Source organism: Chelonoidis abingdonii, chromosome 20 (assembly GCF_003597395.2).
Source record: "Chelonoidis abingdonii isolate Lonesome George chromosome 20, CheloAbing_2.0, whole genome shotgun sequence".
Classification (NCBI taxonomy): domain Eukaryota; kingdom Metazoa; phylum Chordata; order Testudines; family Testudinidae; genus Chelonoidis; species Chelonoidis abingdonii.
In genome coordinates, this window is record NC_133788.1 from 5,609,530 (window position 1) to 5,636,607 (window position 27,078).

Consider the following 27,078-nt stretch of genomic DNA (forward strand, 5'->3'; position numbering starts at 1 on the left):
GCTGCTCACAGGCCTGGCTGACCCAGCTATGTCGCTCAGGAGTGTGAAAAACCCACAGCCCTCAGCGCTGGAGTTACGCCAACCTAACCCCTGGTTCTTCCATCGACCTAGCTACCGCCTCTCGGAGAGAGGGATTACCTACGCCAAGGGGAGGTAGTGTTTACACTGAAGTGCTACAGCAGCGCAGCTGCAGTGTAGACGAGCCCTGAGTTATACCAGTTTAAATCCGGAGTAACTGCACTGAGGGGAGAGAAATTACTTCACATATGTGCCAGCGTCACAGAGATCAGAATCTGGCCGTCTGTGTTTGCAGCTGAGGCTTGATTCGGGCTGGAGTGCTGATGAGCTGGAGAGGCAGGAGCTGCAGGAGGTGGGCTCTTGCACCATGCAGGGGGGAGATTGTTTGGAAGGGCAGAGAGGAGTCTGGTGCTACGTAACTGGTAGGAAGGGAGAGAAGAGAGAGATATGCTGGAGCAAACCAGGGCTATCTTGAGTACTCCCTGGGGATGGCAGGGCAGGAGGCCATGACACTGGCCTGGTGTTAAAGGGCAAGCCAGGCTCCTATCTCTGTATGCAATGTTAGATCAGTGCCCCCAGGGAGCTGGCCCAGGGAGGGCGATACAGGACAGCTCTCTCCAGCGATGGCCCCGTCCCTGGCGTTCCCAAGCCTGGTGCGCACTCATGCACAGCAAATGCTCCCCAAGAAACTGGCCTGACCTGTTTGCTGTCAGTCAGCTCTTGGAGGAGAAGAGAGGAATGCATGTGTCCAGGGGAGGGGAGGGTACAGGCTGGGCCCACAGGGGCCGGGACAGAGAGACCGTGCAGCCAGCGATCCTCTCAGCACTACTGGGCCAGCTGCCGAGCCACCAAGAGCCCCGCTCCACCAGCTGCCACCGGGATGCCCCTCCTGCTGGCACTACTCCTGCTGGCCACTGCCACCTGCCCCATGAGAGGCCAAGGTGAGTCTTGAGGATGCTGTCTGGTGGGGAGGGCGACGCAGGGGCGATTCTGAAGGATGGAGCTGGGAATGCCTTGGAACTGGCGGGCAGGGATCCATTCACGCTGAGCCGGCCTGGCAGCACTGTTGCAGGCGGGCAAGTAACTGATCGGGGATGGGAACCAGGCACTTGGAAGCAGCAAGGCGATGGCTCGGCTTGGGGCCTATTTACTGAGGGCGCCTGGCGCACAGCCGCAGGTTTAATCCCCACAGCCACGCTGTTAGCAGCTGAAACCACAGAACGAGGCCCGAGCCGAGCCCCGGCCAGCCAGGCTCAGGCAGACGCAGGCATCTGTCATTGGACCCACGCTGGGAAATTGCAGCATGGGGCAATCCGGGGGGGTGGGGGGCGCTATTTGCAGAATATGGTGCTAGTATGAACACAATCAAGTTCACAGTGCATCAGGCACCCACGGGTGCTTCTATAGGGATCCATGTAAGGCTCAAAGTTCTTCCGTATTGGAAGCAAATCGCTCCCTGGCTGGAGAGGTGGGATGGGGGTTTCTGCCGGGAGAGCGGGTCTAGGGTGACCAGATATCCCAGTTTTATAGGGATGGTCCCGATATTCAGGGCTTTGTCTTAGATAGGCGGCTATTAACCCCACCCTGTCCCGATTTTTCATACTTGCTGTCAGGTCACCCTCAGCACGTTCCTCCTGTTCATTAACGATAAGGTCTTGACCCACCGCACTGGTCATGGCCAGAACTCTGTGATTAGCCCTCCCCGTATGCCCAGAGGTGGCTGGTTCTAGCCCCATGCTCCTGATGGGTAATCTGACGCCAAGAGGGAAAGGGACTCGCCTGAGGTCACGTGGCTCGATCTAGTGCCTCTCTGAGTGTGTGCATGGTCTAGAGTGACCAGATGTCCCAACTTTATAGGGACAGTCCTGATATTTGGGGCTTTGTCTTATATAGGCTCCTATTATCCCCCACCCCTTGTCCTGATTTTTCACACTTGCTGTCTGGACTCCCTAGCACGGTTGCAGCCCTGAAGTATATGTGTCCCTCCTGAGCTCTGGCGTCCTGCCTCCCAGTCCCCTAGTATCGGTAGCGAGGTGCCAGGTGCTGTACAAACACTAAACGAAAAGGTGGTCCCTGCCCCAGAGTTTACAATCTAATTGAGCTTGATAGTCTTTTCCCTTGCATCAGCTGAATGCCACCAGCTTCATTGCAGGTACTGCTGATTCCATCCAGCTGGAGAGTGGGATTTCTACCTTGTAACCCGTCTCCATTTTGTTCTTGCTGCTGCAGTCAGTTAAACTAGCAGGGGGGAAATATAGGTAAAATTGAGTTGTACTGTCCCAAGCTCCACCCACAAGCCAAGTTTCACCTACTAATGGTGCCAGATGAGACCCCCACTCTCAGTAGGAAGCTTCAGTTTCATTAGGCTTCAAAGTGAACAGTCCATTGGAATTAATAGAGACAGTCTGCATCTCGCTCAGAGCCGCTGTTTCAGGCTGATGGCAAACTCAGGGCTGGGCAACACAAGTTGTACCAATTCCACTAAATTGGTTTCTAAGCTATCTGGTTTCCACGTGAAGCTATATCAGTAATAGTCACTCTTCATCCAGGTTAAGAGGCATGTCAGTGTTGTAATTCAACTGATTTAGAAACCACTCTATGTGCAGTTTGTGTGTGTGTGGCCCAGACAGGGTGATCGGACAGCAAATGTGAAAAATTGGGACAGAGTGGGGAGTAATAGGAGCCTATATAAGAAAAAGACCCCAAAATCGGGACTGTCCCTATACAATCAGGACATCTGGTCACCCTTAGCCAGTGGTCCCCAACCTTTTCATCTGGTGTGCGCCAGATGAAGGATTGTGGTGGCAGTGGAGCATCTGCCGAAATGCCGCCAAATTTCAGCAGCATTTCAGCGGCAACACCTCTCGATGACATCACTTGCCACCGTCATCGAGATGCATCGCTGCTGAAATGCCGCAGAAGTTCGGCAGCATTTCGGCAGATGCTCGACCGCCAGCCAGAATGTGGGGGCATTTAGGGCACCGCGTTGGGGACCCCTGCCCTAAGCCCAGGCTTTGGGCAGACAGCAGCACATCACTGCATGTCTGGGTCACAGCTGGAAGGTTTTCTGTGCAACTGGAGGGCCTGGAGACTTCGTTTGCTTTTTTTATTTAAGCAAATTTTTAGATCCTGGAGCACATATTGCAGCCTCCGAGGGAAAGTCATAATTACACCTTCCCCTCATCCAGCACTTCGCATCCCTAGCCCTCACAGCGCTTTACAGAGGAGTTCAGTGTCCTCAGCCCCAGTTGGCAGATGGGGAAAGTGAGGCACAGAGAGGGGAAGTGACCTGGCCCAGGTCACCCAGCAGGTCAGAGCTGAGAAGAGAATCCAGCTCCCCTCAATTCCAGCGTTCTGTTCACTAGGCCATGCTCTCTCCCCCTTGCTGTCATCAGCTCACCAGCCCAATTCAGCAGCAGCCTGAGTTTCAGAGACATCTTGAGGTTTGCTCCTGTGTTTCTGCAGCTGCATTTCTGCCCCCACGGTGACCTGCCAGCTCAGAGAGTAGAAGGTAAGTGGCTGGCTACCAGCCTACTCCAACTCATGGTCTGTCTCCTTGGCTTTCTGCAGTCATCACCATTGAATATGAGCCTGCAATCACTGACCTGGCGCTGGAAGGGAGCATCACTTCTTCCACTTTCGTCCTGGAGCAGCCCCGCTGTGTCTTCAACGAGACTGTTGGTGACACCGACGAGATCTGGTTGGTGGTTTCCCTCAGTAGCGGTAGGTGTCATTCCTGCGCACGGGACGCACTTTGCTCAGTGGAAGGGTCTGTGATTGCCAGGGCTACTGACATAGCCCGGGGACTTTGTACTGAGTGTACGCTGGGTATCAGGCCCCCACTCCACAGCTCAGCCCAGGCACTGGGAAGCCTGGCCCTGCCCAGGAGTCCTGACTGGCTGGCGATGGGCAGACAGGTGAAACGGGCCTCTCCACCCTGCCCCGCAGAGCCCTTGTTGGCTAGAGATACTGCCCGTACTCGTGCTGCCAGCTCCCTCTGATTGGAGACTGGGGATGTCCCTGCAGAAGGGACTGCGCAGACTATAGAGGAAGGCATGTGCTGGCCTGCAGAGATGCAGCAGGTCCAGACAGAGCCAGGCGGGTGGGGCACAGGCCCGTAGAGCTGCCTGTGGCGTGTTCCTGTAAGCACTACATGGAAGAATCAGCCACTCCCGAAGGGCAAATAGTGAGGTGAGGAGGTGAGGTGGCTGGAGGCGCAGACAAGACTCTGGCTGATGGAAGGAGAGCTTCCCTATGGCCTCTGACTGCTCTTACCAACAACACCAGGGTTCTGGGGCAGATCTGTGCATCCGAGCCATTCCCTGCCAGAGCCAGTAGCTTCAGAACAGGCACTTCATTGTGCAAGAGCATCAAGCTAGGAGATCAGGTGCTTTCTCTCCATGTGTCACCCTCATTAGAGTCCCTACGGGTGCCAATTTTTGCCCCAGCCTTACTGGGCTCTCTGCCTCAATAATTTCCTGTGGCAATGAGTTCCACAGATAAATTATGTTGTGTAAAAAAGGAAATGTCCTTTCCATGCAATGAGTGTGCCGTTGTCAGGGCTGGATGGCTCAGGGGGTTAGAAGACCAAGGCTTTTGCCTTAAACCCATTGGGACAAGTCCCGCCCCGGTGTGAAGTGGCTGAAAGTCCTTGCCACCTGGCTAGATGTTGAGTGGCCTACAGGGTGGGATTGCTCATGAATCTGGACCAGGCAGGGACCAGGGGCTCCTCTCTACTGCCACTCCTCCAACCCTTTGGAGCCCAGTTTGATCCGTATTGTTCCATAACTGGAGAGAGTCCATCGGAGTCCAAAGACTTCATTCTCCCCTAGCTTAAGTGAGTGTCACTCCAGAGTGACTCCACTGAAGTCTCTTCTCGCACTGTTGTAAATCAGGAGTAAAGCATTTCACTTGCTTTTCACTGTTGTCCCTGCAGCGACATCCAGTTTCACCAACCCCACCTCCCTGCAAAGCCTCCCTCCCTTCCAGCAGTTCCCAGAGACCCCCAATTACATGACCATGGGCACCTCCTCCTTAAACTACCCATGTGAAAAGAGCTTGGGCCAGATCACGGTGCTGCGCGTCGGGAACGAAACCGGGTGCTTTCTGAACAAATCAAGACCAGATTGCAATGGCCCCCTGCCTGGTCCAGGGCCCTACAGGTAAGCTGCAGTGGCTGGGCTGTTGTGTTCATGTGCTAATCCCGGGGCAGCTTCGTCCTGCCTCAGAGCCGGGGGTGGCCTGGAGGTGACCTCTTGCGGCCCCTTCCAGCCCCACATTTGACACATGACCCCACATTGACAGGGTAACAAGCCTTCTGGATGAGGGGGAAGCGGTAGATGTGGTAGATCTTGACTTTAGTAAAGCTTTTGATACTGTCTCGCATGATCATCTCATAAACAAACTAGGGAAATACAACCTAGATGGAGCTACTATAAGGCGGGTGCATAAATGGTTGGAAAACCATTCCCAGAGAGTAGTTATCACTGGTTCACAGTCATGCTGGAAGGGCATAACGAGTGGAGTCCGGCAGGGATCAGTTCTGGGTCTGGTTCTGTCAATATCTTCATCAATGATTTAGATAATGGCAGAGAGATACACTTATAAAGTTTGCAGATGATACCAAGCTGGGAGGATTTCCAAGTGCTTTGGCGGATAGGATTAAAATTCAAAATGTTCTGGACAGACTGGAGAAATGGTCTGAAGTAAATAGGATGAAATTCAATCAGGACAAATGCAAAGTGCTCCAGTTAGGCAGGAACAATCAGTTGCACACATACAAAATGGGAAATGGCTGTCTAGGAAGGAGTACGGCAGAAGGGGATCTAGGGGCCATAGTGGACCACAAGCTAAATATGAGTCAACAGTGTAACGCTTGCAAAAAAAGCAAACATCATTCTGGGATGCATTAGCAGGAGTGTTGTAAGCAAGACACGAGAAGTCATTCTTCCGCTCTGCTCCGCGCTGATACGGCCTCAACTGGAGTAGTGTGTCCAGTTCTGGGTGCCACATTTCAGGAAAGATGTGGACAAACTGGAAAGAGTCCAGAGAAAAGCAACAAAAATGATTCAAACATGAGCTATGAGGGAAAATTTAAAAAACTCGGTTTGTTTAGTTGGAGAAGAGAAGACTGAGAGGGGACATGATAACAGTTTTCAAGTACGTGAAAGGTTGTTACAAGGAGGAAGGAGAAAAACTGTTCGTCTTACCCTCTGAGGACAGGACAAGAAGCACTGGGCTTAAGTTGCATCGAGAGTGGTTTAGGTTGGACATTAGGAAAAACTTCCTGTCAGGGTGGTCAAACACTGGAATAAATTGCCCAGGGAGGTTGCGGAATCTCCATCATTGGAGATTTTTAAGAGCAGGTTGTACAAACACCTGTCAGGGATGGTCTAGATAATATTTAGTCCTACCTTGAGTGCAGGGGACTGGACTAGACAACTCTCGAGGTCTGTGATTTCTATGGATCTGTGCTGTCTGTATTGGAGTAAAATCCCATAGAACCTTCCTTCCAGTGAGGAGAGGGGGATCCCCCTCTGCACAGCGCCAGCCCAGAGCCAATCTGTCACTTCAACGCTATTTGGAGGGCATCAGTGGTGCCATTTAGGCCTATCGTGTTCCCAGGGCATTCCTCCATCTACCTCTCCTCATTGCCCACAGGGATGGGTGATCGTCCTGGGGTACAAGGGCAGATCTGGAGCTGGTGCAAACCGGGGTAACCCCAGTGACTTCGAGAGAATGATGCCAGTTTGTGCCAGCTAAGAATCAGGCCTCTCAAGCTCATTTCCCACCCCTCCCCATCTCTTGATATTTCTGCAGGCTTGGGGTTGGCGCTGCTGGGAACAGAGCCTGTCACAGACTCACCCCTTCCTTCTCCCCAGCTGCTTCCTGCACCCCCTTGTGACCGTGAGCCCCCAGCCTGTGCATTTCCATGTCCTCTTCCCTCTTCTCTCTTCCCAGAGTGAAGTTCCTTGTGATGAGTCCTGCAACTGGCCTCAAGGCTGAGACAAGATGGTCAGCCCCCATCACGCTGAAAACAGGTAACTGCCCGTACAGCTCAGCCCCCAGGAGATGCAGGTGGTGCCAGGGTTCTGACTGCCCCAGGCCGGCAGTGAAAGGAGAGGGTCACACCGCATGCGGCCGAGGAGGTGAAGCATTAGCAGGTTCCGGTGGGAGGCGCATTTGGCCTGGACAATCGGCCATGCCAGAGAGGTTTTGTGGGAAGCGGGTGGAGGGGGACGGCCACACAAAAAGAGGAGGAGCATCTGGAGGTGGGAAAGAATAGTGACTTGGAACAGCTGCGCTCAGTTCCTAGCTCTGCCGCAGGCTCCATGTGTGGGCAACTCACTCAGCCTCTGTGAGCCCCAATCCCCACCTGAACTCTGGGGATAATCGCCCTGCCCTGCCGCACAGGGGTGTTGTGAGTGTCAGGGGCTCAGACACTGCTGGGAAGAGGGCTGCAGAAGAGTCTAAATGGCTAAAACGGGACATGTTTGCGTTCATCTCTATGGCCCTGGTCCGGTGACTTATAATGTCTAGTGCTTTTCCCCAGCAGATCTCAAAGCCCTGCACAAAGGAGGCTAGTGTCATTCTCCTTATTCTACAGGTGGGGAAACTGAGGCCCAGGGCAGTGAAATGACTTGCCTAAGGTCACCCAGCAGATCAGGGACAGAGTTGGGACTAGAACTCTCCTGAGTCCCAGTCCTGTGCTTTATCCACTAGGCCACCCTGCCTGCTTCTTAACTTTAAGCACATGACTGGTCCCATGACACCCAGGGCATTGGGAGAGTTATTCATGTGCTCAGAGTTCTCTCCCCTCCTGCCCAGGGGAGTCCCTGCCAGTGACTGTTTCCCCTTCCCCCACTCTCTTTTTCAGTGAAGGACCACGCCAGCATTGACACCTGGCCTGGAAGGCGCAGCGCGGGTATGATCGTCATCACCACCATCCTCTCCATCCTCCTGGCTATCCTGCTGGCCTGCTTCATCGCCATGCTGGTCTATGGATGGTGAGTGCCACATCCAGGGGACGGGTGGCCAGGGTCTCGGTGCTGATCAGAACTGTGGGAGGCCTCCATTCCCGTTTCTCAGTCCCCCCGTGATCCTTCTCCTAGCCCCCTCCAGCCCTACACTCCCATAGCAGGGGAAGGTCACCAGCTGGGACCTTTCCCTGTGGTAGGTGCTGGAACTAAGGGTGCTGCTGCCCCTCCCTGGCTTGAAGTAGCGATAACCTAAGTGCCTGGTTTCCGCCTTCAGCACCCCCACTACAAACATTGTCCCAGCATGACTGGTCCCTGTGCTGGGCAGTGGGCAGCTGAACCAAAGGAGGAGGGTACCTGAACAGGTGAGCTTCTGCAGAATGAGCTTGGCCAGGGACAGGTTTCACTTTCCAGGCCTTTTCAAAGGAGGTACTTCTCTGACCTCAGTTCATCAGGCATCTGCCGGGCAGCGCCTTGTGTCTTGGGCTCTTAGGTTCTCTCGTCACAGGGTGCGTTTGCAGTTTGAGCTCCCCTACCTGAGCCTGCTTGGATACCGGAGCAGCGAGGCCGGGGCAGCACGGGCTTCGGCGCAGGCTAGTCCTGCCAGGAATTATCCAGGGTTCCCATCTGGTTCGCACACCCTGCGCTGAACCTGGTGCTGCTGGGGCACTGTTTCTCCAGGACCAGAGCTAACTCCATTAAAGTTGGCTCGGGTAAATCACCCCCTGGGACTGCAGGCTAGACCCACTGTGGGGGGAGATGTGTCTGCCGTGGTTAGCACAGCCAGCGTGGCTCTGATTTCAGCACACCTGGCTCTAGAGCCACACCTCATTAATTCCTCTCCTGCCCCAGAATAGTGCAGGCTGCAGGGGCCCGGGAGAGGTGCCGGGTCTCGGCTGGGATGTTAAAGCTCTCATGGAGATTCAAACCTGGACTGAATTCACTGTAAGAGGAGAAGCCGCCATGCGGCCGGGAAGTTTGTCCCATGTGCTGTGTTTATTCACTTCTGGGCCTCTGCGGAGATACCCTGAGTCCCAGTTCTTGGGGTCAGCGAAGAAGCCCAGCCCAGGGGGTAACTGGGGATAATTGGAAGGGTCGGGGGGAGAGAAACTGACTTGTAACGGAGTCGCTAGCAGCAGCAGTGGGTAGAGATCTAACTGTATCTGACCCAGTGGGTTAGGTTCGCCCCCCTCCCCACTCTCTGGAGCACCCCTGTGGAGCCCCCCTGCTCCGCCCTGATCTGCTGTCCCCCTTCCTTCGGCAGTTTGGACATTTCCGAGAGCGCGGAGATAATGGGCAAGCAGGACCCGGTGACAGTGAAGCGATACAACACCCACCATATCTATGACCAGCCTGCTTTCAAGAACTGAGGCCCTCCCGCGAGACAGCCAGCCCCTGTTACAACCCCATCCCATCAAGCGGGAGCTCCTCGGCCGACTCTCCGGCACAGCCTGTGTGCGCCGTGAACAGCACCTGGAGAGGCGGGGACCCAGGGGCAGTGATTCTGGTGGAACTCCCCCGCTTCTCTGCAGTAATAGTGCCAGTATTAGCTGAGACTCCTTCCCCCTGCTCCTGCCAGGCTGTTTCTGCTCCCTCCCTTCCTCTCTCTGCTGCATTCATTAGCCGAGCTGAGTCCCAAGCCCCAAACCCAAATACTCCAGTCCCAAGCTGCAGACTCAGAACCAGGTCCTCCTCCTAGTGCTGATCCGCCGATCACCCCCGACCTTCCCGGGGGAGATATGACGTTGGCGTCCGTCTCTTGGGCTCGGATGCTGTGTCAAGAACCCAGTAGCCTGGGGCCAGTGTTATTTCCAAGCCTGTGGTATTTGAACCCAGGGGGCACTGGCCCCCTGTGGGTCTCTGGCTGCATAGGGCTCATTCTCCGGACTGGAAGGCCACTCCTAATCGCCTGCTTGCTGCCCATGTCTGAATCCAGCTGGCCACATTCCCTGGCTGCCCCGATGTCCACTGGGGGCCATGTCCATGCCACCAATTTTGGTGCATCATTTCTCATGGGAGAGCACTAACCCACCTGGACTGGGTACGGTCCTGTGTGAGCAGACAGGCTCAACCCAGACAATAAGGATCTCCTTGTAAAGTCCGCTCCAGCCAGGCATGGAAATCCAGACCGGGAGATAACGGGGGCCCAGATGCCATGGTGATGGGCAGCTGTAAATCCAAGCCAATTCTCCACCAGCATCCCAGCATTTCTTCCCCACCAGGTGAGGCACATTAACTCCCCCAAGAGTTAGCCTTAAAGTGAGGAGGCCTCTGGGAATAATGGAGAAGCCGGACTGGATTTCCACGTGCTGGGGGAATGGATTCTGCCTGCAGTTTGTAGGATCCTCAGCAAGGCACTTAACCCCCACTTTAAAAGGGTTTGGGGGGTGGGGGAGGTGGTTCAAAGGAACCTCAGGAAGTTGGCCACCCTGCACCCTGGAATTTCACTGGGTCTCGGGCCCCTCATTCCCCTCTGTGCTTTTGGAAATCCCAGCCAGCGTTCCCAGGGAGGCAGAGGCCAGACCCCTGCGGCAGGGCCATTCCCTGTCTGCTTTTTCAAACGAACAATTAAAACCAACTGTCCCGAAAACAAGTTTCGCTGTGAGTCATTGATGGCTGAGTGCAATCAGCCTCAGGGCCATCTGAGCCCAGGCCAGCTCCCACCCCGGGGGGTTAAGCAGGAAGCACTCGCCACCAGTCGCACGAGTGGGTACAGAGCTGGACAGATGGGGGCTACTGAACTGTCCTGCGAGCCTGAGAACATCTGCCCCGAGCTGTAACCCAGACTAATACGGTACAGGGCTAGCCAGGGGAGGAGAGCTGTGCGGGACCAGTGCTGAACAATTTCGTTTGACTCAACCCCCCCAGACCTGATCTGTGACAGGGCAGTATCGTTACCCCGATTCTACAGGTGTCGAGCCAGCCGGCACATGCATAACTCATGCAAATTCAGCCCAGCTCTTTGTCCCCCTCCAGTGGCTAGCCTGTACATAGCAGTTCGTGCGCCTGTCCCTGCCTTAGAGCAGTAGAGGCTCATATTCTAGATTTCCTGGGTTCAAGCGCCATTGATACCCTGCCTAGGGGTGTCATTACACGTGCTGACTCATACAGGGATGGGAACTGTTGTGAAGCCTGAGACAAGTGCCCCTGGCTCCGAGGGAGAAGTATCGTGAGCCCCGGTGTAGGGTTCCGGATGATGCTGGTCTGTGCAAGGAGCGGCAGCGTTTCTGATGTAGGGTTTTAGCATCATGGTGGGTGTTTCACCTTGCAGGGGAAGGTTACAAGTTTGGCATCTGACGCATGGTGAAAACAATCCATCCCTCTAGGGCAGAAAAGCTGCACCTAATGTGACTCATCCGGAAGTTATTTCAGGGGGTAATTATAAACAGCAGAGCTGACCAAAGAGATTCAGGGGGAAAATCTTAATCAGAAAACTGGGTTTAATCAAAAATGAATTTTTAATGGAAAAATTTCATTTCTGAATCATGTTTTAATATTTTTTTCCAAACTGTAAGACCAAAAGCATATTTTTTACAACCCCGATATTTTTCTAATCGTGTTTCTTTTTTCTCCCACTTTCCTGCAGTTTTTCAGCTGGCAAAATTTGTGGCAGAGTAACAAGGCGGGAGATAACCTACAGTCACCTCTTTTCTTGTAAACAGAAAAGAAAATTGGGAAAAGGAGGGGTTTTTCCACACTTTCTCATGCATTCTTACACTTCCCCAAATTTTGCCCATTGGAAAACAATATAAAGTTGTGGACAGTAAATTTATTCCATTTTCTCACACCTTTTCCTCTCCTTTTTCTCGTAGAGAGAAAGTGCCCACGGACCCTTAATCCAGCCCCCTGGTGCAGATTCATTCTGATACAGCCTTTCAGTGCATGGTCATGTGCTATTTTTTCCCCACGAGGCACATTCCTGGCTCCAGGCTGACCCTCCCCCTGCCCCCCCCCGCCAAATCTTAGAGCTTCTCACTGAAACAGTTTCAAGACTTTTTCACCAGGGGAGAACAACGTCCTTGGAAAGGGCTGAACTGTTTTTGCTGAATCTTTCCGACGCCTGGCATGGAACATTCCAGCCCAAATGGTTAAAGTTTGTCAGTGTTATAAGGCACTGAAAACAGGGTTTTATACTAGACATGGCAGGTGACTTTAGCAAGAGGCATCATTACCAGCTCTGCCTAGACTTCTTAGCTTGTCTAATGACGATTGTGTTTATTTGGGTGCACGGGGGCATTCACCTGCTTCCTGAGGCCGAGGGAAGGTGGGTGGCTGTACCTCTGTGCTGAGCTTTCCCTCTTGGGGTGACTCATGGCCCAGCAGGCAGAGATTCCCCGGTACAAACACACCCTTTATCCTTTCCAGGCTTCTGATGAAGTTGGCCACTAGATGGTGAAGTTGTACAGTTTCTGGTGCGCTACAACTGCTAACGACCACTTGGCTTTGCTGTACCCCTAGAGCTCTGGGTCAGTCTGCAGAGAACTCCCCCACCCCCCATTTATCATGATCAATAAATGCACAAACCAAACAGATCCCCAGGAGCATGAAGAGCAAGCAGTTAAAAGCCACAGGGCCCTGTGGTTCCAGGCCCCCGGCTAGCTGTGGGCCCTGGCCCTGCAGAGTTTTCTTGGTCCCCTTAGAGGGAAGGCTGTGTGGACAGAAGGGCGTGAAGAGGGTTTTTTAGTCTCAAAGCCAAGAGCCTTAGGGCACGATACACAGATCAAAGGCTGCCAATGCCCAGATGCCATGGTGATGGGCAGCTGTAAATCCCAAGCCAAATCTCCACCAGCATCCCAGCATCTCTTCCCCACCAGGGGGCATCTCTGTCACCCATTCACTGAACGGTACAAGGGGCTTCAGGCAGATCCGCTCTCCCATCCTTTCCCTGATGTTTCCCGTCTGCACTCTGGTGTAGCCAGCACTCCTGCAGCACGGCCCCACCTTGCCCTCAGGTTTCACTGCAGCCTGGCTCCCCCTGGCGGGGAAACGGCAGCACGCCACAGCCTGGCAAGCGAGAGTGGGGTTAACACCTAGACACGTCTGCTGGCTCTGCCATATGCTGCCCGGGAGGGTCAGATAAAGCCCGGCTGTGTGGCCAGTGATCGGAGCTGAGACGGGAGCTTAGCTCACTGTGGTCCGTTAGAACACACCGCCTCTGTAAGCAACCGTTTATTATCATTACTTGTATTGCGGTGGTGCCTAGCACCCCGGTCACGGGTGAGGGGCCCCTGGTGCCAGGTGCTGTGCAAACGCAGAGCAAAGAGAGAGCCCCTAAAGAGCTTCCAATCCAACCTGGCCTGCGTCTATCATTTATATTAGGGGACTGATGCCCATGTCATCTGGGGTGTGCCGGCCTGTGATTGGGCTTCAGCAGGTGGAGAGGTGGGTCCTTTGCTGATCATTTGACCCAATCAGTGGCAGCAGGTGTGGAAAAGAAGGCGGGACTTTGCCCAGGTGTCAGGTAGTGGATGGGGAGCTGGTAAAGAGGAAGGGAGCTGGGGAGGGATAGCTCAGTGGTTTGAGCACTGGCTTGTTCAACGCAGGGTTGTAAACTCAATCCCTGAGGGGGCCATTTAGGGAAGTGGGGATTGGCCCTGCTTTGAGCAGGGGGTTGGACTAGATGATTTCTTCCAATTCTGTGAAAGAGAAGGGGCTACTTCAAAGAGCCAAGCAACATTTCCACCCCAGACTGAAAAGGGAGGTGATTAGCTCCTGCCCCACCCCTACACGCAGAGACCAGCCAAAGCCCCTTGTTTTCAAGCAAGGGGTTTTATTCTTTGCTGATCAGTATGGTAATTGGCACCAGGTGCAATGTGCTGTGCACAGCACTGGAGACCGGGCAGCAGGTGCACTAACAGACGTCATGCTAGGAAGCCTATAAGAGCCAGCCAGGACTTGTCATCAGGGTGAAACTGATCAGCCGGGTTGGAGGGGTGGGTCAAGGAGGGTCCCCGGCTGTGAAACAGCAGGTGTGTTGTGGGAGGAGGCACTGGCCTGCTCTAAAGCTGCTGCTGGAGATGGGATGCTAGAAATGAGAGGCCTGCAGCCTGAGCTGGCGTGGTAGGTGAACCAGGTCGGGGAATTCATGGTTTGGTCCACAGTGGCTGCAGGCAGCATGTTGAGGGGGTCTGGGGCAGCAGGTACCCCAGTGTGGTGGGGGTGGGGTTCTGGCACAGCAGGGAGTCCCAGGCTTTACGTGGGTCACTGTTCTGATCCGCTCTGATTAACCCCGTGTTCTGGAAAGTGCTTTGCTGTGACAGCCCTGCCTTTCTGTTGCGGGGGCCGGTCCATCCCCTGCCACGCTGTAACGAGCTCCGTGCTGGGGTGGGAGAGCAAGCAGCTTAGCGGAGCGGGCTCCTCCTTCGGCGCGGACGCTGGCAGTATCTGCGCAAGGAGTGAGTCAGGCACACGGCAATCAGCATGCGCTCCCAGGTGGCAGGCCCTCGAATTGCTGCCATTAAGTCTTTTCAATGGTGGAGCCATGTGTGGGCTGGCCAAGGGGGTTGGGGGGGCGGAGGGTGGTCTCTGGAGGAGCCCGTATGCCGGTCCAGCCTGGAAATAGCTGTGAGGTGATACATCTCAATGACTCGCTAGGGGCTTTGAGACAAACACATCAAGGCTGGAGGGGCCAGAAACCCAGAGCTGCTGAGTACAAGCAACTGCAGAGAGGCCCATCCGATAACACCACTCTGCTGACAGCTGCAGTGACGCCGGGCCTATAACGCAGGGAAGAGGGGAAAACAAAGAGATCGAAACCAGCCAAATCCCAGCAATGAGCATTTCGTGGCACTCAGCACCTGGGCGTTGGCGGCTAGGGGCTGCTGAGTGCTGGATGGTCACGGTCCAGCCACATGGAGAAGGCTTTGCCCAGCAGTCCCATGGGACTGAAAAGCTAGGCACATATCGCACCCTGCTGGCAGCACAGGGTATAACTCCACTGTATCTGTAAGGGTCTCCCCAGCACAGCAGAGGGTATGCATCCTACAATGATGACTGGGGCTACCCTGCAACTCGTGCAACCCCCATCCCTACGGTGCTATATCTGCTGAGTGTGGGTGGGACATGCTAGCCAGCCGCAGCCTCAAATCCTAAACACAGATGACTTGCAAAGACTTTGCCCCAACCCCGGTCTGGATCCCTCCCTAGCTGTCCCCATTGGACGTCTGACTGGCCATTCGCTCTTGGCTGACCAGGTTTAGAAATGGCACCAGTCCCAGCCGGACTCCTTTGAGGTGGCAAAGAGACCGTTCCAAGCTGCTCCCCTCATTGGATGTGCATCTCCCTAATACACACACCCTGGGACCTCGTAGGGCACTGTGGATGGGTTCCTGGATGTGGGAGCTTTGCAATTGCTCTGTGGCCTGCGGGGTAGAAGGTGGCTTGGCAGCTAGATGGAAATCGCTCATTTTAGCAGCAGCGTGGGCTGTACAATCTACCAGCACACCAGCCATAGATCACGCTGAAGCATGGGGGTGGGTGGGAAGAGATGGAGCCATGTCAAAGCAGTAGGCAGTATCTGAGCAGCAAAGGCTCCGGCCTCTCTGAGGTTGTAAAAGGGGAGTGGGGAATGTCAGAGCAGATACGGGGCATTCAGACGGCCCCAGTAAATCACAGCCTCTTTTCAGTCTCCCAAAGCGTACCGCCTTTAAAGTGCCCTGGTTACCTCCGTGGTTGATCAGCCCACCAGACAAGTCCCTGGACCGACCATTGTCCTCCAGCATAGAGAGGCATCGTTGTCAGAGCGACGGTGACAAACTGGCTAAGCGGAAAGGAACCGTGGGGCAATCCAGCTGGCTGGGGGACCGCAGAGGACAGCTCATCACCCCACTTCAAGCCATCCACCTCTTGGACGTTGCTGGCCGGAGCTCTGGCCAAGTCCACGGTAAGTCAACGCTTTACTGGGGTCATTGGGACACTCGCTCAGTGGCAGGTGGGCACACTGCACCAGAAGCTGCTCTCTGTGCACCCGGCAGGGAAACTGGTATGGACAACGGTGGGCTTGATGCCGAGCCCTGGGTAGCTTTTCCCCCCACCGGGAAGGGCGCCTGGAGGCCTGTGGAAGGAAGAGTAAGCAAACGCAATGGATGCTGCACCATAAGGGAACTCAGGTGGAATCCAGGGGCCAGGATTTCACTGCTGTGTTAATGGTGCTGTCCGGGTCCGTTGTGGATAGCTGGGTGAGGAGACACTAGTGAACATGTCAGCGCCAATGGCCAGGAGCAGGGCATTACGGCTACAGATTAGCCTCTGCTCTAGTCTCCGGAGGGGAGCAGTGGAACCTGTTGCTGGAGCTGAGAAAGGTGCATTGCCTTGCAGGTCAAGCAAGGGGCTGGAAGCCCTGGCACTCAGTCGCCTTGGGCAAGTCACTTAACCCTCTCTGTTCCTCAGTTTCTCCAATGGGGCCAATAATGCCTAGCTTGTTGGGGGGGGGGCGTTCTTTCATGCCAATAAGGAGCTTTGCTGGATGTGCCAAATGAGGCCAGTAAGGGGGGCAGCTTCCTCACCTGTCCTTTCCACAGGCCACTTGAGAAGGGGCCAGGTGCTCCCTGATCAGTGGGGGACACCCCCTCAGCACCCGGCAGGACCAGCCTTCCAGGCTGGCCAGCAGGAAGACAACAAAGCACTAGCCCCATGGCAGATTTCCTAATTCCCCTTTGCTGTAGGGTCAAGCTCTCAGTCGGCCCCAAAGCAAGGACTGGATTTATCCCCAGAGCCCAGTGCCTGACGCTCTCTTGGGAATCTAGCCCATCAAGTAAATGGGCCATTCCCAGCCAAAGCTAGAAGTGGGGTAAATCAGGATGTTATAATGGAAGCTGTTACCCCGTGCACTACTGCCTCTCCACATTGCCCCTGTGAACTCTCCTGGGGCAAAAAGCAGCTGGGAATGTCACAGGAACCATGCACCTTCCACTGCTCCTGGCCGCCAGTCCAGCGCATGGATGTGTGGTTCAGTAACACCGCAGCCCCTTTGTCCCCAGGTGTTTTTCTCATACTCTGACCTGCAACTTGAGCTGCTTGAAAATGGAAACTAATTCTCTCTCTAGACATGTAACTGTACTCCCCCAAACCTCAGCGCTCCTGCCTGGGAGCTCCGGTCACATTGGGTTGGTTCAAGGACTTTGGGCCACTCAAAGTACCGGATGTCCCGCGAAAGTCCAGCCGAGGGTGCGGGGCTGAGCCCATCATGCTGGGACAGGGCTTTGGGCACAGACGGGGCTGCGCAGTCTGTGTGCAGTGCCTGCGTAACCCATGGGGGAAGTGCTACCGGGCCCCATCGTGCCGATCCACAGAGCACGTGAGCTATTAACGCCTCACCTGGCCACGGAGCTTTAACTCAAGCTGTAACTGCACCTGCTTTCCGCTTTGGAGGTCCCTGGGTCAGCCGCTAGTCGGCCCTGCTAAGACAGCGGCCTGTCATACAAACCCAAGGAGTGAAGCCCAAGCTATGTACATTTAGGGTGACCAGACAGCAAGTGTGAAAAATCGGGACGGGTGTGGAGGATAATAGGAGCCTATATTTAAAAAAAAAAGCCCCAAATATCAGGACTGTCCCTATCAAATCGAGACCTCTGGTCGCCCTACGTACATTGCTCACGCAGCCTTAGTCTAGGAACTCGGGATACATCTGGTCTTGCAATCCCCACTAATAACACAAGGCTAGATCTCAGCTGGCGTTAACTGGCGGCATCCCAGTAAAGTCTGCAGAGCTGTGCAGGGACCTGCCCCACCCCCTTCTTGTTATAAATTCAAGGGGGCTTTCAGGCAAGTGCTGTTAGTAGAACAGGGGAGGCGAGATTGATGCCCACGGTCCCCCTTTGTACAGGTGCAGCATATTTCTTCTGTCCTAGGCACAGACAGATGCCCGAGTCCATGTGCAGGCTGCAGAGATAAGCTCTCCTGGCCTGGGGGCAGTGCAGAGAATGGGCCTGAGTGATGGGTCCCCTCCCAGGAGCTGACGTATTGTACAAAGGGAGTGAGGAAGGATGGCACAAAAGCTGCACGGCTTGATTTGCCTGCCTGTCTGGGCACCACAGTGTGTACACAGCCTGTTAGGAGAGGATGATGGATGAAAGGAAACCACCAAAGGCCGCAGAGAGACAAAAGGGCTGGAGGCTCAAGCTGGCTAACAGCAAGGGAGGAGGAGGGGAGTGACTGCAGGAGGAAGTATTGTCTAGTGGTTAAAGCCCAGGGCTGGGCTGCAGGAGATCTGGGTTCTAGCTCAGCAGACGTGCTGCGGGACTTTGGATTGTTAGCGGGTGCCTACGAACCCCGCCCTAAAGAGCTAAGGAGGGAGGTGGCTTATCCATGCAGGGGCGGGCCGATCAAAAGGCTCTGTTGACTTGAATGGAGCCATGGCCATTTTCCCCAGCTGAGGTCTCTGTCCAGCTAAGTGACTTGCCCTAGGTCATGCAGGAAGTCTGTGGCAGAGCAGAGCCTCCCCCTCCACCCCCCAGTCTCTCCAGTTGCAGGCCAGCACCCTGCATGAGCCTTATGCCTGCCTGCAGGGGCTGAGCGGGAAGCCGTGCAGCAAAGCTGCAGCCCGGGAACCCTACTCATGCGTCTTTCCTTCTAAATTAGCAGGGAGCTAACAGAAGAGCCTGGGGACCAGCGCCAGGAGCAACACTCGACTCTCCTTCCATCCTGCCTGCCTCAGCCAGAGCTCCCTGAGTCAGCCAGGCCACCTCCCGTCATATGGCCAGTGCTGACCGGGGCACCCGCAGGCAGCTGCTTCCTCGTGTCCCTGCTTGGCAATGATCCGAAACAAAGCCGGCCCCGGGCCGGTCACCAGGCTCCTGCGGGAGGCTCAGAGAGCTCTGGCATACTTCTTAGTGATGTACACGCTCTTGCTGGGCGGGATCCTGTGCGCTGGCTTGATATTACAATACCTGGCACCGCTGTGAGAGGAGACACCATCGCAGGCCCAGCATGAGTCCCAGGAGACCTGGGTCCTTGTCCTGGCTCTGTCGGTGACCTCGGACAAGTTACATCCCTGCTCTGTGCCTCAGTGTCCCCACCTGTACTAAGGGGACAATGCTGCTGGTCGCTGGTGCAAAGTGCCTCGAGATCTACTGAGGAAAAGCGCTAGAGCAGAGCTAGCTCATGTGATGATGCAGGGAAGGATTGAAGCTGTCTCACGAGCCACGTGGATTTTAAAGGCACGTGTAATCCACACCTACTCAGCGTGGTGTTCTGGTCTCCTTTTGTGGGGCTGGGGCCACCCGCAGAGAGGTTGATGAACCTGCTACAGGAATAGCGGTGGCTATGTTAGCTCAGGCAGTAGCAGAGGCTCATGCTTTAAGATCTCCAGGTTCAATTCCCCCTCCCACCCCTGGCAATGTTGTGTAACACATTCAGTGACTGCTGCTCACGTGTGCCGAGAGGGTGCTCCTCCGCTGGGAGAAGTGGGCCCACAGGGAAGATGCATAATGGCCCCTCAGCAGTGGGATGCACACCGAGGCCCTGATCTTGGCTGGCAGGGCTGGCTCCAGGCACCAGCTTATCAAGCAGGTGCTTGGGGTGGCAACTCCAGAGCGGGGCGGCACTTTCAGGAATTCAGCGGAGGGTACCGCATTGCTACAGATCGTGATCGTGGCTTTTTTTTTTTTTTTTTTTGGCTGCTTGGGGCAGCAAAACCCCTGGAGCCGGCCCTGTTGGCTGGAATGTCTGTGTGTGCAATAGGCTAATAATAATCATCATCACGTTGACCATGGAAGTTGTTTGTATTTGCCAAAGCTGTGTGCAGGCTGTGGGTGCCGCTGCCTTCCATTTAATGCTGGTTTTTCCGGGGACCCAGGGTGGGGTGCGGAGAGGGAGAGATACAGCCTGGCGGACAAAGGTGATCACTTCTCTCCTCCATCCCTTGCCATTCGTCAGCCCCTCACTCCCACTTGTAGGGACCGGTGTGACCCTTCCTTGTTTCTGCAGGACTCTTTGCGATGGAAGAAAATGCTCCTTTGAAAGCTGTTCCTATGGGGTGGGGATGAGCCCTCGCTCCCTGCTAACTGCAGCGCCGGCTCCGAGCGCGTTATGAACACGGAGGGTTGTTAGGCTGGCTCCTGCCACGCCCACGGGAGCGGTGCTGGTAATGCTCTGAGACGGCCTCGGTTCAAAAGCCGCCCCCTCTTGTTCCTTCTAGCTGCCTTTCTATAGCCATTTCCTCCTCCCTTTCCACGGAGGGAATAGCACCCGTTCTCAGCTCTCATCATGTCCCCGTCACAAGAGAATGACATCTGCTGCTCCTGCAGTTTGCTGCCCTTGCCAGGGACAGCCCTGGAAAACGCAGGCCCTGGGACCACCCCAGGTGGGGGGAACTTTGTCTGTGCCCAGTCAGCCTCTCTAGTGAGGCCATCACACACAGGATCCAGGCCCAGCAGTCCCCCCACACCCCCCGAGGCCTTGAGCCCCCGTGGGATGCTCAGCAGGGCCGGTAAAGTTGGGCTCAAGGGTGAATGGAAGCCCTCCCTGGGCATAGAGGGAAGATAAGCTCTGCCCATAGACCTCTCCTCCTCTGCTCCTGCTCCCCTACTCATGTGGCCCTGGGTGCAAAGGGGTGTGAGCGAATGGAGGGTGGGCATGGCCAAGGCGACGATGCGCCAGCCCCAGCCTGCCAGCAAGCCTTGTGCCACACGCTCCCCTGCAAGGCCTTGCACCAGCCCTGGGGCAGCAGTGAGATCTGGGTCTGCGGAGCTGGCTGTCCGGCTCCCGCCCTTCTCCCTCGGGCTGATACGTGCAGCGCTCAAACCCCTCCACCCACACAGGCTGCCCGCTCTTGGCTTGGGGTCTCGGCCCCTCCTGTTGGATTACTATAGATTTGTAAGATGGTGGCACCGAAACAACCCGTCCAGCATCAGGAGCCCACCGGCCAGGCTCTGCACCGACACAGCGTAACAGTCCCTGCCCCAGAGAGCTGAAAGTCCCTAGGGGCTAGGGCAGTAGATGGCAAGTAAGTAGACCTGTATTCCCAGCTCTGCCACTGACCTGCTCGGTGACCTTGGTCAAGTCACTCCCTCTCCGTGGCCCTGTTTCGCTTCCCACCTGCTGGCTGTCTTGTCTATTTGGATTAGAAGCTCTTCAGGGCAGGGAAAGTCTCTTGCTATGTGCCTGGGCCTTGCCCAGCCTGATCTTGGTCAGGACTTCTAAGTGCGACCACAATACAAAGAAATAATAACAACACTGTGCCTGCTGCAGCCTCAGCAAAATGGACGGGCTAAATGTTGCCTGCAGAAGCTGTCTGTTATGAGGCAGCAGGGACACAGCTTGATTTTCAGAGTGGGACAATCAGCGTGGTGCAGTGGCTCACGCTCTCCCCTAGAAATCAGCCTCTGTGGCTTCCAGTCGCAGCCGTGTGACGCTGTGATCTGTAAAGCCGAGTTAGGTGCCCGGGCTCGCTCCTGAGTGGGGAGAGAGCGGTGCTAGGCAGGAGCCCCCGAAGCCCACCAATGGGAGTGGTGCATGCCAAGCCCTGCCTCAGAGACAGGTGCCTGAGTCCAGGCTGCAGGGAGGCTCCTGTCTTTGCTAGCGAGCCACAAATGGGAACCAGCCCCGTGGCTTACATGTCTGCGGGAACGAACCAGGCAGCTGCCTCACCCCACACCAAGCGGCAGGAGTAGGCACCTGCCTTATAAGCTTTAGCCCAGTGGTAAACACACTTGCCGGGGACGTGGGAAACTCAGCTGCGATTCCCCTCTGCCTGCTGTGGGGGGACGACAGATCTACCACCCCTCTGGCGAGTGCTCTAACTAGTGGGCTATGGGGTCTCCGAGGAGGGGGCTGCCGCAGTTTCTCTGTTGAAGCTGTGCCACTGTTGCGAAATAACAAACCAGGGACTTTAGCAGCATCAGTCTCACCCTCTCTCTGGCCCAACCACTGCAGTATTTAGCCACGGGACCATCGGAGAGCGGCAGGGGGCCTGGGGATCACACCGGTGCCAAACCTGGGCACCTAAACCTGAATCCTTGGTGCTAAATCTGGGGCTTTGGTGCCTAATTGCCTGTGTGGATCTGGGCCTTTCCCTCAGTGGGCCTCTGTTTCCCCTCCTTCTCTCCCTCCCCTTGGTCTGAAAACTCCTCAGGGCAAGGACTAGGATAAAGGGCCTCTGGGTGTTGCCCTGACGCACAGAAAGGGTTAAAATAGGGCCACCCTGGGCAGTTAATAAAAGCATCCTGCAGCCTGGCGTCCCCCATGCCAGGGCACGGCTGGAGCTGGAAGGGTAATTGGGGCAATTGCATTGGCCTCAGTTGATGGTGATTTATACCAGCTGAGGATCAAGCCCAGGTTGCATTGCAGCCTGATTAACAGCCTCCAGGCAGGGCTCCCCTGTGCTTTCCCCTCTTGCTCTCAGCCTGCCTTGGACTCCTTTGTAGCCTTTCAGGGGATGCTCTGGATAGACCCGCCCGGTGGTGAGCCCAGATAACATGGGAGAAGGAGCAGCACGTGCTGACATCTGAACAAACTGATCTTTCCCAGAGCTTGATCAGAGCTCACTTTGCCTGCACCTCTCACACCTCTGGCCTGCTGCATGCCACAGCTGGGGCTCTTAAATGCACAGCCCACCACAGCAGGAGAGAAGTCCAGCTTCACAGGATGGCAACTGGATCAGACCTCCACAGGTAAGCAATAAGTCAAGGCATTTCTCAAACTGTGTTGCACGGGGACTGGTTGTGCACTGGGCTCATGTGGGAAACATGTTCTGTGCAATAAGCTGCAGATGTCCATTAAACTGGCCAAGCCACTCGCCAGTGAAGGTAGCAAGGCCCAGGAGTGACTGATCCTTGGAGCCCGAATAACCCATATAAATAGCACTACGACATTCTCCAGTCATGACCCAGCCACAGTTCACAATAGCGGTTCTGCCGCACCGGCACAGATCGCTCCCCGTGCTGCTGTCAATGCCAGAGATGACCGTCGCAGGTAGGAGCCCCGCGGGGCGAGGTGCTTCACAGACATAGGAAGGGACCGTCTGTGCCCCTAAAAAGATAAGCCAGACACAGGAAGGCTCATTCTGCCCATTTTGCAGACAGGGGCCCTGAGGCCAAGAGCAATCAAGGGCCAGATTTTCAGCTCGCCTAGAGATGCAGATAGGATTTTTCAAAAACAGACTTTATGTTTGAAAGTCTGGCCCTGAGGAACGTGCCCAGGAATGTTGAGGCAGAGGTAGGCCTCAAAGCCAGACCCGTGAGCCACAGGTTACTGTCTTCACCACCCAACCAGCCCTTCACTCAGGATATTCTCATATCCCCTTCAGGGGGCTCCTTCACATGGGGGCTGAGGCACTTTGTCGGACAATGTGGGAATCATCTCAGGCGCCTAATTGGCTTTACAAATGCCACACTCCAACTCCCGACTCTAGGTAAGCGTTTTGCCTGGCGCCCTCCCCTGCTTCCCTCTAGATAGAACCCGGCATCCATGGGGCCTTCCATGAACCGGCTGCCTCCTGCTGGCTGCGTACAGTCCTGGCCCAGGGTTTTAGCCCCCCAGGTGATGATGCACGTTGTGCTGGCCTGGCAGCCTTTTCCCTGGCTGAGCTGGCATCCGAGTGAAGCAGCAGCTCATGGAGAGGCAGCTGCGTGCTCTGCAAATCAGAGATGGTTTCAATGTAGTGCCTGGGGAAGCAATGCTCAATCTGTCCTGAAATCCTGTGTGGGATGAGTCACAAAGCTGGGAACCCTTTGCAGGGAGCTTTCCTGAGCCGAGTTACTGAGATGTTCCTTCTGGCTAGAGGAGATGGGACTTCGCACAGACAGGGCCCTGGACTCTTCACAGGAAGCCCACAGGCTGGGAGAACAGCTCTGGGGGGGAAGGTGTCCTGGGGGAAGGCAGCAATTTAACGGTACACGTGGCAGCCTAGATGCTCCCTCAAAGGAGGTGGCGTTCCCCAAGCCAGGGGCTTTCTTCCAGAAAGGTCACCGCTCAGGGAAGGAAATGGCAGGAACAAAGGGAGTCATTAGTCTCCTCTCCAGCCACTAATGAGCTGTCCTCCCAGCCCTGATGGAATTAATGGTCTCTGTTATCTCCGCTCTGCAGCCTGGCGCCTGCTTTGTGATGCCAACCTGCTGAGAAAGAGAGAAAGATCAGAAAGGAAACAATGCCTATGTCTTGTATAACAGGCTGTCCCAGGGTTACCTGAAACTGGTTTAGAGAGTTTGGCAGCCAGGTGCAATTCTAATCAGTTTAGGATATAATTCAGGCCCAGAGGAGGTGTCAGGAGAGTATTTCTGTCCTGTGCAGCTTGGGGACAGGATGAGTCTGCTGGGAATGGGCAGTTTTACTGCACCACAACTGTGCCCATGTGTCCCTGCTGCTTACCAAGCTTTGGGTCCAGAGAGCTTCTTGCTCGGAGCAGGTAGCCCTGCCTGTGACCTGGTCTCAAGTGATGCAGGATTGGGAGTGCAGGAACGGAGGTTGTTCATAACTCTGAAATGGTCGTAACTCAGAACAAAACGTTACGGCTGTTCTTTCAAAAGTTCACAAAGGAGCATTGACGTCATACAGCTTTGAAATTTTACTACGCAGAAGAAAAATGCTGCTTTCCCTTTATGTATTTGTTTATTTATTTGGAATAGTCTACGTTTAACACAATGCTGTACTGTTCTGGAGTTGATTTTGTGCGTGTGTGTGTCTCTGCTGCTGTCAGATTGCTTTCAGTTCCAAATGAGGTGTGCATTTGACAGGTCAGTTCATAACTCTAAGTGTTTGTAACTCTGAGGTTCTACTGTAGCAAGTATTGGGTGGGAGAGCGCCAAGGAAAGCCCAGGGTGCCGCCAGAAGCGGTGGTGGTGAGTCAGTAGGTGGCATTCTTCCCTCCAGGTCAGGGGTCAGCTAGTGCCAATGTGACGCTTTGGGGAATCTATGTGCAACTTCAGAATTCTGGCTGATCTTTATGAAATTGCTGTGTAAGGGAATTCGCAGGTGTATGTGGGCTCCACCCTCATCTCTCCCAGAGCAGAGACAATGGGGAGTCGTTAACCTGAATGGCTCCCATTCATATGGGAGCACCCTGAAATAAGGAGGGTCAGTTTTCTCTAACTTCTGTGCAGGGGGCTGGGGCACCAGAGACAGGGAGGGGAGGGGGATCCCAGGATTTTGGAGAGAGAGGGAAGACGTCTTGGACTGTGGGGGCTGACCAAGGTCAAAGGAAATTGGCAGGAGAAAAGAGTGAGATTCCATGATTCAGAGAAGCCATGAGCTGCGGGAGGAGGGACCCTGAACTCCTTAAAAGACTCTGGCCTGGGCCCAAAGAACACTTGAGAGTGGGGAGGGAATTGTGTGTAAGTGGTGATTGTTGGGTCTGGAGCTGTATATCTTGTGTGCTGGCTAAAGTAAAGCCTCTGTTTTACGTGCTTTAGCTACAGGGGTGAGGCTCCCCAGGGTTGGCGCTCTGGAAAGGGTGTGCTTATGCAACCAGGGAGCTGGCACTAGTCCCACTGCCTAGGCACTTGGACTTTGGAGTGTCCACTCCCAGAAAGGGATGCTAGACAGAGCATGTGCACCCCAAGAGTTTGCACAGAGACACCCTCTGAGTTCAAACAGAGGCAGCGCCTAAACTCTGCTCAGACTCAGGCAGCTTAAAGCACATGGTGCCCAAACACTCCAGCAAGGGGCACTCTACCCGGATCATGTGGCAGATCCATTTTGATGTTCCATCTTTCAGATGAGGCATAAAACCAAAATCGTGATCCCTGGGACTCTCTCCAAGCATGGGGACGTAGCATCTAATCTGGAGGGTTGCACTCCACTAGGGTGACCAGATGTCCCGATTTTAAAGGGACAGTCCTGATATTTGGGGCTTTGTCTTATACCGGGGCCTATTACCCCCCATCCCCATCCCAATTTTTCACACTTACTATCTGGTCACCCTAGCTTACATTCCACCTGCATACTGCACGCTTGCTTGCCTGTGGTTAACTATGGTGCTGTTAAACGCCTGTTGTGTCCATCCCCCCTGGAAGAGATGATCAGATGTCTCTTGTGGGTATAGTGAGTTTTACACAGACCGTTTGTAAAATGCATTGGGCTCCCGTGCCATGAAAGCTGCTCTGCATCTCCACATTATAGTTATGCCTCCGTACATAGTCACAGCTTCTACGTAGTCCGTCCATACCGCCCTTCTCCGTTAAGTCCATTAATGGCTATTCGCCAGGATGGGTAAGGAATGGTGTCCCTAGCCTGTTTGTCAGAGGGTGGAGATGGACGGCAGGAGAGAGATCACTTGATCATTGCCTGTTAGCTTCACTCCCTCTGGGGCACCTGGCATTGGCCACTGTCGGCAGACAGGATACTGAGTTGGATGGACCTTTGTTCTGACCCATTCTTATGTTCTCACCCACTGGGGTATCATTACTGTTCCCTGGAGGCTGGTTATTAACTTGCCTATGCAACCTAAAATTTGGATTTTGCTGCAGAAGGCCCATCTCCCTCCCTCCCACCCCCAAACAGTTTGTTTCGCGGCTGAGGTGTATGAATAGGATTGACAAAGGGGCTGTATAGCATCTTTAGACTCTATAGGGGCAGGGTGGCTTTTATAGCTAATTCCACAGTATGTCGCACAGCTAATATCCTATCCTAGGAATTGACGTTTCATAGATACTGCGCACTTAGGCTCTGCCTCGTGCCTAGGACATTCTAAAGGTTTTGCCAAACTCTGGCCTCAAAAGATCTGGCTCCTACCTACTTCTGGCTGTCTAACAGTGTGCTGCCAGTGTCCCATCAGGCGCATCCCCTCGCCAGTGCCATGAGATATCGTCATGCTGCCACTTCACCGCCCCCTCCCCCCAAACTCTGGTGGGCTTGTCGCTATTACACCCGGGCTTCCCCTGTGTCCTGTCATCCTGAGTCCTCCCCAGTTCCTTTTTGGCCAGGAGAACATCCTCATGTTGCCGCATTCCATCAGGCTACCTTTATTATTAAAGGAGGGTGGGGAGCTTCTTTTACTGGGCCACCTTCTGCTGGTCAAAGAGAAGCTTTCGAGCTCCACAGAAGATACTTGGGGCATAGATTCATAGATTCTAGGACTGGAAGGGACCTCGAGAGGTCATCGAGTCCAGTCCCCTGCCCTCATGGCAGGACCAAATACTGTCTAGACCAT

At 54.7% G+C, this 27,078-nt stretch overlaps 1 protein-coding gene across 1 annotated transcript; it reads left to right on the forward strand.

The window, feature by feature from the left end:
• Positions 1–756: 756 nt before the first annotated feature.
• Positions 757–9,866, forward strand: LOC116823469 (uroplakin-3b-like protein 1). Its single transcript, XM_032778035.2, is given in 7 exon segments — positions 757–888; positions 890–959; positions 3,589–3,741; positions 4,955–5,180; positions 6,979–7,058; positions 7,895–8,024; positions 9,259–9,866. Coding segments are annotated over 7 exon segments (897 nt in total). The 3' UTR covers positions 9,365–9,866.
• Positions 9,867–27,078: the final 17,212 nt, after the last annotated feature.